Source organism: Conger conger, chromosome 9 (genome assembly GCF_963514075.1).
Source record: "Conger conger chromosome 9, fConCon1.1, whole genome shotgun sequence".
NCBI lineage: Eukaryota > Metazoa > Chordata > Actinopteri > Anguilliformes > Congridae > Conger > Conger conger.
Window position 1 is genome coordinate 18291867 of NC_083768.1, and position 14572 is coordinate 18306438.

Here is a 14572-nt window from a genome sequence, read left to right on the forward strand (position 1 = left end):
ACTAATATTACTCTTTTTTTTTGCATTTGTGTCCAGGAACATGACAGACAATACATGCATATTGGCACGATGGTGGAGTTTGCCTTTGCACTGGTGGGAAAACTCGACGTCATCAACAAACATTCCTTCAATGACTTCAAACTCAGAATAGGTGGGTACCTTTCACTTGTAGTTTGAAAAAAATAGTCCTGGATACCTGGCACTCATCTTTATGAAGGAGTCTCAAAAAGTACTCTTGATGCACTGGAACATAGGTTGAGTAGGTTTGCGCCTTGAAGACAGTTAATTCAACTGAACTAATTAATTCTTTGCCAGCCTGTGCTGCAAGATGTTCCAATTGGCTGGCAGCCATCTGCAACAGACACAAGTGAAACAGATCCGGTCCTTATGGCTTTGTTTTGATGTGTGATTACATCTCTATTTGAACACAAATAAAGTTAGTTTGAAGATGAGTCCTCACCAGGACACCTGCTCACTCTGCCGTTAGGCATCAACCACGGTCCGGTCATCGCCGGGGTCATCGGAGCTCGGAAGCCCCAGTATGACATCTGGGGAAACACCGTGAACGTGGCCAGCAGGATGGACAGCACCGGCGTGCTTGGGATAATACAGGTGACCTCAATTCTGATTGGCTCTCACAACAGAAACCCCCTTTACTTTGTGATTTACCATTTACCATGTACATTTACTTTTGTGTGAAAATATCACCTGATTATTTGTTTGATATTTTCTTCAGACAACCACATTGGATAAGAATGCTTTACACATCTGTCAAGTCCTTAGTATTACAAACAGAATGCTTTTATGAGAATAGATTATCGGCATTTCATATTTTACAGATTCAGCAGATTTTTTCAAGTTCAATATATTCATAAGTTGAAACACACCAGAATCAGGCTAGTTTCACATGCAACATGGTCATTTTACTAAAGAGAAAGCAGTAGAACAGTCACAGTGCATTACCTCTCCTCACTTCATATGATACAATTGAAACATTCTTTGGTTGGGGGGGGGGGGGGGTTGAGTGAACAGACAGGTTTGAGTACAGTGCTTCCTATCCCTCCTATCTGCAGGTCACAGAAGAGACCAGTCGGATCCTTCAGACCCTGGGTTACATGTGCTCCTGCAGAGGAATAATCAACGTCAAAGGGAAAGGAGAGCTGAAGACCTACTTCGTGCACACGGAGATGACCAGGTCTCTCTCACAAGGGAATGTAATGCCCTGAACGTTGTGCGCAAATAACTGGACTGCGGCTGGTCAATAGGCTCGACCTTCGCCAGGCTGCCAAGCCGATCCACATCCAAACCACAGTGCGCATCCTGTAAATAGCTCCGCCTTGTCCGTAGATGATCGAAATCTTGGATGGATTTATTTACAGTGCAAGTGGTGCCGTGTCTCCATCTCACGAACTGGGTTGTGTACTACCGGTATTTAGGTACATTAGGAGCAGTTTTGTAAGAAAAAGAAGAAACAAAAAGTGTTTTGATGTTTTAATGACATTGTTTTGTAAAGCCTATTCATTAAAAGTTTGTACATATGACATTCCTTGCCTTCTTGAGATATGAAATGCATTGCCTGCTGTCGAATGAATGAGATTCATGGATTAACTAAGAATAAAGGTATAGATATCAGGTACTGCCACAAAGACTGTGGAATTAGATTCGTATGGTGAACTCAATAATATGATTAAAAACTTTATACCCAAGTACCATAATAAAATATGAGGACACATATTTATGGATATATTGACTTATTTTCTTTTTTTAATACACTGTATAACATCTTGCATATGTTTACGAAAAATAATGATGCCCTTTGGTCATATTCACTAGCAGCTCCATCAAACAACATCTACTGGAGAAATGAAAAACATAATGGTTCTACATAGTTCTTGCATTCACATGTGACAATTCGAGAGGCACATTGTTTTCCCCCAATGTACATTTGTCTCTCAGAGCTGTTTTTCAGTATTTCTGCAATTACAAGAAATGTGATAAACACAGAACTCAAAACATCACTTTAAGCTATGGTAATCAAATCAGAACTCGCTGTATTAGAGGGTCGCTGTAGGCACAGCAAACCAACAAACACAACGGGACAAAAAATTTACATAAAGGAAAACCTCTCCAAGCCACACTCCAATTAGGTTTAATGGAAATGAGCAGCAAACATTGCAAACAAAAAAAGACGTAAATGTAATTCACAAAGCCGCCTTTATTTGTCAACGACAGCTATATGTGTCATAAAAGACTTTGCATAATTATTTTAATGATTGCATTCAAAGAAATGCAATGTGTGTGTGTGAGTTTGCGTGCATATGTTTCACACAAGTCTCAGACAGGAGAGACATATCTATACCCCTCCATACCCCTCATCAACAGAATGCTATAGTTTGTTATATATGTCATAAAAGACTGATAACTTTACATAATTATTTTAATGATTGCAAACAGTGTGTGTGATTGTGTGCACAAATTTCAGCATAAGTTTCGCACACACAAGACTCAGACAGGAGAGACAGATCCATACCCCTCAGCAACAGACTGAGTAATTCCATTTTTCCGGAAGAATTCCGAGCGTACGTGTGCGACACGGACAAACTGCCGATCTGGCTTGTACATCAGGAAAGGTGGACGCCTCCCATATTCTGAAGATGATCGAACCGCTATGGGTCTTGACAGCTCCTGAAAGAGATGAGGCTCGCTATCATGTACACTGGGGCACAGTGTCATTATAAAGTTTGTATCACACAACACATCAATTGGAGAGTGCTCTACATTGTTTGCCACACAAAACATATTAATTTTCAATATACATACAGATACAGTACAGTCTGTAAGTATTTGGACAGTGACACATTTCTTGTTTTCGTTGTTGCAATCCAGCAAACATAGACCTGGCAGAGCATCAACGAGGAAGATATCCAGCATCTGGGGATGTCTATGGATCATAGACTTCAGGCAGTCATTGATTGCTAAGTATTTGCAACAGAATATTGAATATGACGACTTTATTTCATTTTGTGTTCATTTATCCAATTACTTTTAGTCCCCTAAGATTGGAGGGACTGTGTGTAAAAAGGGCTGTAATTCCAACTTGGTTTATCCAATATGGATAAAAACCCTCAATCAAATTAAAGCTGCACTTTAACCACATAGCGATTTTTATATGATTTTTATTTTAACTTTTTGTTTACTGGAGTGCCAACGACACTAAAAATGTGTCGTTGGCCAAATACTTACGGACTGCACTGTACTCACGCAGGGGGCAGTGCGATGTTTGCCATTGTTTTAGCCCACACCTAGATTCTGTCCTCCTCTGAGTCCCACTAAAGATCTTAGCTATTGTATTGTAATTGTACAGGGACAATAATGAGTCTGTCCAGCGGGAGAACTGGCTCATCCAGTCGTCTTATGGTAATAAATCCACATCCAAGAGCCATAAGTTAATATATCACACTGTATCGGATCAAATCTGACTCCCATTTATGCAGTTGATTTATAGAAGTGATAATAAAATTCACATCACACAACTCCAGAAGGCTTTTCTACAACCTCGGAGACGAGGCCTTTTAGCACTTGTGCTAGAACATTTTGAAAGTAATTTCAATCTTCAGTGACGGGCTCCACTCCATCTCCCATTTCTCCACAATTGAAAAAAGTTAAATAACGTTTCAAAAAAGATGTGAATTCATAATTCGTTTTTGACATGAAAAAAGATTTTGAAGCATTGTCAGTAATTCACATTAATGGTGGGGACACAGTGGGTATTTCAGACGAGGAAGATGGAGCGAACAGGCTCACTCATTACAGTGCAGACAGGATGATGATGAAAGCATTGTAGCTACCTCCCGGTGGATTTCCAGTCCTCTGCCTTTGGCGTGTTCTCTGTCATCCCTGTGCAGCTTGTTATCGTAGCCCTCCGATCGGCGGTTTATGCAGTCATACATGAAGGTCTCCTGAGCCTTTGATTAACAGCAATGCTATTACTTTCACAATCATAGCAAATAAGAGATGTCTAATGTTGATTCAATGGTCCAAGTAGTGTGTTATCTGATTAGTTTAGCACCAGACAGTCACAATAGGTCACTATTGCTTAAAATAGTTTGTTGCTATGCTATGCATGCATGTATGTATGTACAGTCAGGTTCTTAAATATTGGGACATTGGGATGAGACAATTCTCATCTTTTTCGCTCTATACACCACCACAATTAAACGAACAAGATGTGCTTTAACTGCAGACTTTCAGCTTTAATTTGGGGGTATTTACATCCAAATCAGGTGAACGGTGTAGGAATTACAACAGTTTCTATATGTACCTCCCACTTTTTAAGGGACCAAAAGTAATGGGACAAACTCACAATCATATATCAAACTTTCATTTTTGAATACTTGGTTGCAAATCCTTTGCAGTCAATTACAGCCTGAAGTCTGGAAGGCATAGACATCACCAGATGCTGGGTTTCATCCCTGGTGATGCTCTGCCAGGCCTCTACTGCAACTGTCTTCAGTTCTTGCTTGTTCTTGGGGCATTTTCCCTTCAGTTTTGTCTTCAGCAAGTGAAATGCATGTTTAATCGGATTCAGGTCAGGTGATGGACTTGGCCATTGCATAACATTCCACTTCTTTGCCTTAAAAAACTCTTTGGTTGCTTTCGCAGTATGCTTCGGGTCATTGTCCATCTGCACTGTGAAGTGCCGTCCAATGAGTTCTGAAGCATTTGGCTGAATATGAGCAGATAATATTGCCTGAAACACTTCTGAATTAATCCTGCTGCTTTTGTCAGCAGTCACATCATCAATAAATACAAGGGAACCAGTTCCATTGGCAGCCATACATGCCCACGCCATGACACTACCGCCACCATGCTTCACTGATGAGGTGGTATGTTTTGGATCATGAGCAGTTCCTTTCCTTCTCCATACTCCTCTCTTCCCATCATTCTGGTACAAGTTGATCTTTGTCTCATCTGTCCATAGGATGTTGTTCCAGAACTGTAAAGGCTTTTTTAGATGTTGTTTGGCAAACTCTAATCTGGTCTTCCTGTTTTTGAGGCTCACCAATGGTTTACATCTTGTGGTGAACCCTCTGTATTCACTCTGGTGAAGTGTTCTCTTGATTGTTGACTTTGACACACATACACCTACCTCCTGGAGAGTGTTCTTGATCTAGCCAACTGTTGTGAAGGGGTTTTTCTTCACCAGGGAAAGAATTCTTCTGTCATCCACCACAGTTGTTCTCCGTGGTCTTCCGGGTCTTTTGGTGTTGCTGAGCTCACCGGTGCGTTCTTTCTTCTTAAGAACAGTTGATTTGGCCACACCTAATGTTTTTGCTATCTCTCTGATGGGTTTGTTTTCATTTTTCAGCCTACTGATGGCTTGCTTCACTGATAGTGACAGCTCTTTGGATCTCATATTGAGAGTTGACAGCAACAGATTCCAAATGCAAATAGCACACTTGGAATGAACTCTAGACCTTTTATCTGCTCCTTGTAAATGAGATAATGAGGGAATAACACACACCTGGCCATGGAACAGCTGAGCAGCCAATTGTCCCATTACTTTTGGTCCCTTAAAAAGTGGGAGGCACATATAGAAACTGTTGTAATTCCTACACCGTTCACCTGATTTGGATGTAAATACCCTCAAATTAAAGCTGCATGAAAGTCTGTATGAAAGTCTGCAGTTAAAGCATATCTTGTTCGTTTCATTTCAAATCCATTGTGGTGGTGCATAGAGCCAAAAAGATGAGAATTGTGTCGATGTCCCAATATTTATGGACCTGACTGTATGTATGTATTCTATGTGTTGATAATAATAATACTAATTATTATTATTATTATTATTATTATTATTATTATTATTATTATTATTATTATTATTATCCATAGTAGTAGTAGTAGTAGTAGTAGTAGTAGTAGTAGTAGTAGTAGTAGTAGTAGTATTGGTATTATTAGTATTTTTATTGCCATCATGCTTGTATACAAAATAGATGTGTACTAGTCTTATTGTTAAGTGGTACTAGCAAGTAGCCTAATATGGCAATTGCTCTTTACCTTGGAGTCACAATTGAAGTACGTCAGCTCCTTCGGATCAGTCCTTCTTGGTGGGATGTAACTAAAAACTGACAGTGTGGAGGCTGGCTTCGTTTCATCTTGCGATAATATTTCCATTTCCTACTTTTGATGCAATTTTTTCGTAGATCGACAATGTCACTGAAAGCACAAATAAACTTTTTAAGCAACAAATAAAATAAATAAATAACCACAGTCTGTTGCTTTTGCTGTGGTCTCCCCGTCCGCGTACGGTTGCTATGAAACGGGGGCATGCGAAACCCGTTCGAGAAGCTTGAGAAGCCGGAAGACAAACGTGATATCCTGTTTAGCTTGATAATGAGGTAAGCACCTCGTCTGAATTAATAAAGTCAGTGCTTTTGAATAGAAACACTATCGTATCGTTGAAAAACTCATATTGTTCAATGTAGATGAGACCGAATTAGGGGAAAATTAAACATTTAAAGTGCGTGCACGTCCCGTCATGCATAATGGAGCAGCTTAATCTCGCTCTTTGCGTTGGTGGTTAACCACAGGGTGTGTCCAAAATGTCACTTGGTGAGTATTCTGAGCCTGAGTGACTGCACACTGTATACAACGATGGCTAATTCTCTGTGCATTACCTTTCAACATTGAGTCTATGGCAGCTCATAGAACCGTATGGTAAAATACTGTCCAATCAATAAATGACAGTCCAATCAATCCAATCACCTATTTTGTGATCTGTAACTCAAGTTCTCTAACGCCGCCAACAGGCCAACATTTTATATATGTTTGTGGTAATAACTTTTGACTCCTTTGATGTAGAAATACATTCTTTTTTCCTCTGAATCCATGGGTCATGCTGAGTTCAATACACCCATTTACGTCATTTCCTGCAATATTAGATTTTTGATTCACAATGAAATTTGTTGGTTTTTTTGCTACTTTTTTTGGCTCATATCATCTTCAGACCATGCCTCACAATTTTTTTTGTGATAGTTTGCATATTCTCAAGGTGCCCTTGTTCATGTGTAATACTGGTTAAAATAAAAGGTTAATCGATATAAACAGACACATTTATTAATGTGCTGATATTATGCCCTTCTGACCACAGTTGTCCTTTGTTTTCAATGTGTTCCCGCCTCTTAGTGTTCCATTCTGACATGACAGATGTCTCTTCTTGCAGTCCTGTTTGCTGCAATTATCTGCAATCAGGCCTTTCTAGTTATTTTTATGCGCATCTCTATGCATGCTGGGATGCTTAATTTATGGATAAGTCATACCTGTGTGGTAGCCTGCTATACTTTTTTATGACCTCATATAGTAGTGTGCAAAGATTTCGGGACCCCTGGTCAAAAATCCTTTTACAATGAATATCTAAGTGAACCTGACCTCTAAATGGTACAACGTTAAACATGACACATTTCTTCAAATTGTAAAGCAAGATTACTTTTTATTTTTATTTTTTACACTTTCAAAATAATTTTTTTTTTAAAGGAAAAAGGCCCTTTGCAAAAGATTGGAAACCCTGTCAGTTAGCACTTTGTAACCTTGGGCAACTATAGCAGCTTGTAAACACTTCCTGTAACCAACTAAGAGTCTTTAAATTCTCGCTTTTGGAATTTTTCTCCAAAAGATTGATTTTGAGGTATGTTTTGCATCATTATGTTGCTGGAATACTCAACCTTTCTTCAACTTCAATGTCTGGACTGACATTAGCCTCTAGAATTTTTTTTATATTTGGTGGAATCCATTCTTCCTTCCACTTGCACAATATTAACTGTGCTCCCAGCCAGCTGCCACACAACCCCAAAGCATCATGGATCCATCTACATGCTTCACAGTTGACAAGGTGTTCTTTTTTCCTAACATTCCTCCTTTGGTGGTGGCCAAAATGTTTAATTTTGTTCCACAAGGCTTCAGGCTTCACAATTTTTTATTTTGCATACACTTCAAAACATTTGTGTTTCTTCAGACACTCTTTTGCAGTGATTTGTGTGTTCTTCTGAGCATTTCTCACCAGGCCTCGGCCCATTCTGAAATCTTAAATCTTCCTTGGTCTTCTAGACCTTGCCTTCACTTCAACTGTTCCATTTATCTTCCATTTTTTCTGACAGTAGAAATAGGTTGTTTGAAACATTGAGAGAGTTTTTGTAGCCTTCTCCTTCTTGGTGGAATTGAACCATCTTCATTCTGAAATCCTTGGACAACTGTTTAGAGGAACCCATGATTGTTAACACCAGACAGAACAGCCACTGCAGTTGGATACTTTAGGCATGGAGTTACTTTGGTGTAAAAAAGTTCAGCCCTAGAATTATACTCTCCTGACTCATTGAAGCCATCACATGGGTCTGGGACTTAGTAATCTTAATATTTTAAAAAAGTAACAAAGAATAATCAAAAAGGGTTCTTTTCCTTTTTTATAATTTATAAACTGGAAAAAATGAAAATAAAAAACAATCTTGCTTTAAAAGAAACATCTCATGTTTAACTCATAAAAAGACATAAAACCAAGGATGCAAAAACGTTTTGCGCCCGACTGAATATCAGGCATTTTTCCACTTCCTTTTTATTTCTGCATGTTTATGCATGGGTCCCACAAATGTTTTGTAACATTTCACATAAGCATAATGTAGGCTATATGCTAACTGCACCTTGGAACAAATACAAGCAACAAACTTATTGAACAAAATAACTTAGCTATAACAGTTAAGCCATGTGGGGTTGTGAAAATTTGCAGAGGTTGTTATTATTTTTGGCTCTAAAAGCAAACAAATAGTTGTGTTAAATGTCACTCCTGCTCCACACTTCTCAACACTGCTTTTACTTTAGGAGCATTTAGCCGATATTCTTAAACACAGTGATTTAGAATGTAAACACAAGATCAGAAAATTATTCCACTGTGGAAGTGTAGTAGCAGGACAGACCGTAATTGACCGTCAATTATCCTTTCAAACAGGTCAACATAAACTTGTACAAACAAGAACAAAACTGCACTAATGAACCTAGAGCATTATACAAAAATAGAAAAGAACCTGATTCTTGAAATAATTATTGACACTCAGCATCTTTCTCTAGGTTGACCTCTTGTTGAACATCTTGAACAGAAATGTAATTTATGTCATGCCTCCCTACAGAAAAAATAAAGAACAAACAGAAGTTCAGTTTTGATCCTACACACAAAACATGCTACAAGAAAAACAGTAGGGTTCTTAAATTAAAAATAAACAATAAATGAATCTGTATCCCATTATCAATCAAGTGTATTTTCCATAGCAGCTCATCACCATGCCGACAGAGGTCAGCAGCATTTTTATAAAATGAGGCTTTAAAAAAATAAAAGAACACATATAATATAACAATATTTAACACTTTTTTTCATTTTTTTCAAACTTAGTTTTACATATTGTTGGGTGTGATTAGAGAAAGTCTCAAAATGCCAGTGTCCCCCACAAATGCAAGGAGTAATTAGCCCCCTCACAGTGAAGGATTGCACCTTTTATTCCCACTAGAGGGCAGACAGGCTAATATAGTTGTTAGGTACATCACACAGTTCTGAATTAGAATGTGCTTGTTTCATACACAAGTGACACATTTTACATTACACATTTTACATGACACTTCAAACACACAGTCCAGAATGTGTCCTGAAGCACTAACTACCACTATTTAGCTGATGTTGGTACAATGGTAAGTGGTTGGCATTTATATAGCGCCTTTAACCAAAGCGCTGTACAATTGATGCTTCATACACACACTCACACACCAACAGTGATTGGCTGCCATGCAAGGCACCAACCAGCCTGGGGTTAGGTGTCTTGCTTAGGGATACACACCCAGGATACACACCCAGGCTGGGATCGAACCAGCAACCCTCCAAGTGCCAGATGACTGCTCTTACCGCCTGAGCCAATGTCGCCCCACAGTAGTTGACTTTGAAGGAATATCAGATTAGCTCATCAAATCTTGAAGTTATAAATGAATGTAATGCACCCCAGCCCTGGTCATTCCTTTATATCTTTATGATATAAGGGCATACTGTACAGAAGCATAATTATATTACCTTGTGAGAATTATTGCTATCCAGAACTGCTCAAAAGCCATGTAGAATATCTATTTCTGCAATATTATATTTATTATTTATTTATTTGAAATTATTAGATTTTTTGCCTAAATATGAAAGAAACCACAATTAATGCTGTTTTTGTCATTTCAAGGCTCCTATAAGATTAATTCTTAGCAGTACTCGAGGTTTTTATTTGGTTGTGTCTTTTAGCCAGTAAAAATAGTATAATGGGTCATCCTTGAAAAGCCAGATGTTCAATGCCAAAGTATTTTTGTAACATCGAAAATGATCCAAATGATAATACTTCCTATCATATGAACTCAACTATTTTATATTGTGTGTTTTAATTGTTTGTTTATAATTGTGTTTTGTTTCATTGTCTGATAGTAGACAAAAAATCGAGAACCTGTGCCCTACTAACAAGCTAAAAATAAATAAGCCCCATAAAAATATAAAGTCTGCGCATGTTTGAAATGTGAGTTATGCCAGAACTGTGACGCTGTCACCCCATATTTCGGACACTCAGTGATGTGAATGTTTAACCTGATCTCAGGTTAATGGCGCCAGTCCAGGACCATTTGAACAGGATTTCCGTAAATAGGTCAGTGGCATTGCAGCGGGGATCTTGCCTCAACAGCAATCAAAATCCATCTTCCACACAACAGGAAACAATGTTTTCACATTGCTACCGTGGTGCAGAGCAAATGTGGCAGCGAATGACTGGTACTGGTGTTTCTCCCCCAGAATTAGATGGTAGCTCTGATAGCAAAAGGAAAAGCAATGCTTATTTACTGTTGTAATGGAAATAATGGAAGGCATTATAAAATGTGACATCATTTTGCCATCAACGTACAATTCTGAGCCAACAAATGCTGTTTTCCATTTTAGTACTGAACCATAGCAACTGATTAACAATATTTCCCCGCACGAGTGTTCATGTGACGGCTATTTCATCAGCTGTCAAATCAACGAACCTCATTTGCCTGAGAAGCACTACCTATTTCCTCCCGCGTCTCAAAATAGAGGAGATTGAAAACAAAATGCGGATTTGAAAATGCATAACACGAAAATGTCATGGCCTACGAGCGTGCTTTTGACTGCCCGGCAAACCTCCCGTTGCCACAAGCATATTCATTTGAGCTCAGCTGATGGGATTTATTAGCTGGACCCTGTATCCATCTGATAAATGGGCTATTTGCGAGAACCCTCATAATTGGGTGCTGGTTAGTCTGCACTCCTCCTGGTGCACTAGAATATATTCCAATCAGTTTCAGCGGCTGTGCACGATTCAGGTATCGGAGGAAGAGTTTGTCAGCTGAACAAATAGACCTTTTCCAGCAGCACTCCAGGTTGATAGACTCATGGTGACCTAAGAAGGGCAGAGGAGGTAGCCTTCCCCATAGATGTCTCCTGTCCTCTATTATGGTGTGTTTTATGAGGGCAGTATCTGGCTATTAATATGACATTGACTAATTTCTATCAGTGTTCACTTAATGGACAAGGAATTACAAACACAATGGATTTCTGTCCTCATCAAGCTCGTTTAAGCTCTAAAATGGTTTTCTTTCTGCAGTTTTGTTTTTTATTGGTGTGCACTCTAATTCAAATGCAAATTACTTGCTGGCTCTGGAAGTAACATTGAATTATTGCTTTTATTAAAAAATAATACTTCAATGTGATACAATGTGGTTTTCTTCAGTATTTGTGTCAGGAGATAGTGGTCAACAATTCTGTCCAAAAACAGATGGTAGACCCTCTGTGCACAATATGTTCCAAAATTCAGAAATCAGAACGAGACAAGAAATATATAAATATGCGCAGCGTTCTCTGGATGTAGTTCTCTGGATGTCTCGGGTGCTAATGCATGCAGCATAAGAAAAAACTGTTTTCACTCCAGAAATAGATATACCTTGCAGTCCGTAAGTATTTGGACAGTGGTCAAATTTCTGTTCTTTTCATTCTGTACTCCAGCACATTGTATATGAAACAAAACAATGGTATAAAGTGCAGACTGTCACCTTTAATTACTTATGTTTATTGATATGAAATATTAATTATTATTCACTTCCATATTGGGTGATCTGTGTAGAACATCCCTTTTTATACATAGTCCCCCCATTTCAGGGGACCAAAAGTAAAGAAAATGTTTTTGCATAAGGCCCATTGGTCCCAAACATACTACGAAGGTAACGAATCCATTTTTAAAAAGACAAACTGAATTCAATTGAACATGTGTTTCATTCTGAAAAGAGAATTCAAGGCAAGAAATTCTAGCCCCCAAAACAAGCAGGCACTTAAGATGGCTGCAGTACATGCCTGGCAGAGCATTGCCAGAGAAGATACTCAGCATCTGGTGATGTTGATGGGTCACTGACTTCAAGCAATCATTGCATGTAAAGGATATGAGACAAATGACTAAACATGACTGCTTGTTATAGTACATATAACAGTAATATGTCATTATTATGGTGCCCTGAAATGAGATGGGGGGGGTTATGCATGTTCTAATTTCTACATGGTCAAACCAATGCATTAAAATTCAACTGGAAAAGTATCAACTGAGAATGTGCAATTTAAGCACAATTGTTGTTTGATTGTTTGATTACAAATCTAAAATTGTGGAGTACATGGCCAAAACGAGAAAAAATAGGCTTTCATCCCAAGCTATGTGTGTGTGTGCGTGTGGATGTGGGTCTTTAGGTATAAAACTCAGTTCTTAGTTACCTGAACAGTTAGGTTTGGTTGTAATCACAGTTAAAATGGTGTTTGTTTAAGCATTCCCAGATTCACAATGAGAGCCCAATTACAACTGTGCAGAGCGGGCCTTATTAAGAACCAAGGAGGTGCAGAATTACAGCAGGAAGCATGAGGTCAAAGAGTAGTGTCTTCACAGTCACTTTAAGGTGTGAGTGCCAATCCTTTGGGAAATGCACTTAGTTTCTTTCACACAAGAAACAGGCCAGTGGAGTACAAACAACATTGTTAGTCAAGCCAAAATAACTTGTCATTGAAACTGTGGAGGGAGAGCTCAGTGCTTCTGAGAGTTTCTGAGGCTGTCATAGTGAGTTAGGATCTTTTTCAGATTGGTTATGTCTTCAGCACAAATTTCTGCTCAGCAAAGAAACAAATAGCTGTAACAGAATTGTGTTACAGGGGCAAATGCAAAAGCAATTCAAAAAGCAGCTGACTTTCAGATTAATTATGTTTGTCTTTTTAACCAAAGCATATTGCTTTTGATTTATAACTGAAACTAGTCCGTATAATTCAGGGAACATCATTCAGTTGTACTTAGCAAATCAATGGTTTCCCAGGACGGCTATTTGTATAGACCATTATTCTTTTGCAAGTAAGGGATGAAACCATTGCTCAGAAAAGGAGAGGGATAATGCACTAAATGCAGAGAATAGTAACCATTGCATCAGAATTGCAAATGGCCTGCTACAGCAGCTAGCTTTTCACACATACTGTGTGGAGCAGGCAAATCAATGTTTCGCATGTTACGGTGCTGTGGGGGCACTCTATGCAGTTGACACTTCTCAGTGCGAAATGCATTAGAGGTACTCTTCACTTTCCCCTTTTCAAGCCTCTGTGGAAAGCAAATGGAAATCAGTGAGATGAAAGCAAATGTAACCAGGTAGTGAAGTGGCGGATAAAAATACCACTCCACACTCCTACCCTTTTTTTCGTCACATTTAAATTGATCAGTACTGCAGTCAGACTGCATACAGGCCCCTCTGCTGGTGCTTGTGAAAAAAAGCGTGGCTCACAAGCAGATGGATCAACTTTGTATTTCACAGTCGAATCTGGAGCGTAGCTCTGCTGAATAACGCGTGCTGGCTTGATTTTAGTCCTGGAATGCATTGAAAACAGTCGGTCCTCGTCACGGAAATGTGTGCATTTGGCATGACGCGGGCTCTCACTAAGTGCCAAAACACTGCGAAAAAAGACAAAACTATCTTCGGTGTTGTGTACCGAGCTGAACCCCTCAAACCGAGCAGACGTCATGAATCAGGTTCAATTAAAGTGTGCATTCCTGCTCCAGACGCACTGAAATCGGCTAAGACATGGGTGTCATATCCACGGTGGCTCACGCCTGAAATGTGACAGTGTCTGTGGAGATTTTTGGGTGAATTGCCCCTCGTCAAGCTTTTCAGTTCATTTTGTGAATTAGCCTGATTAGAAATAAGTAGGTAGCTTTTATCCCTGATTGAGATAATCAAAGAGCCGCAGTGAATCCGCATGCAAATGAGAGCTGCTGTCATTTTGGCAATCGTGTTAAAGTTGTGCTTCCTTTATTCCGCCACAGCCGTGAAAGCAGACAGTGTGGGAATTCGTCTGAGACGATAATGGGAAAGAATCGTCCTTGTCCCCCTGCAGTGTGGGACCCGCAAAATGCTGAATCTTCAAAGGAGGAAAATTGAAGGTTGAAAATTACATTCCACACGATCATTCTTTTATTTCGAGCATCAC

General features: G+C 39.1%; 1 protein-coding gene across 1 annotated transcript; it reads right to left on the minus strand.

Moving 5' to 3' along the window:
• Nucleotides 1–1488: 1488 nt before the first annotated feature.
• Nucleotides 1489–6298, minus strand: cfap90 (cilia and flagella associated protein 90). The gene is made up of 3 exons (XM_061254327.1): nucleotides 6058–6298; nucleotides 3849–3965; nucleotides 1489–2685 (listed from the first exon to the last, which is right to left on the minus strand). Exons 1-3 carry the CDS (start codon nucleotides 6172–6174, stop codon nucleotides 2506–2508), a joined length of 414 nt encoding a protein of 137 aa, XP_061110311.1. The 5' UTR covers nucleotides 6175–6298; the 3' UTR covers nucleotides 1489–2505.
• Nucleotides 6299–14572: the final 8274 nt, after the last annotated feature.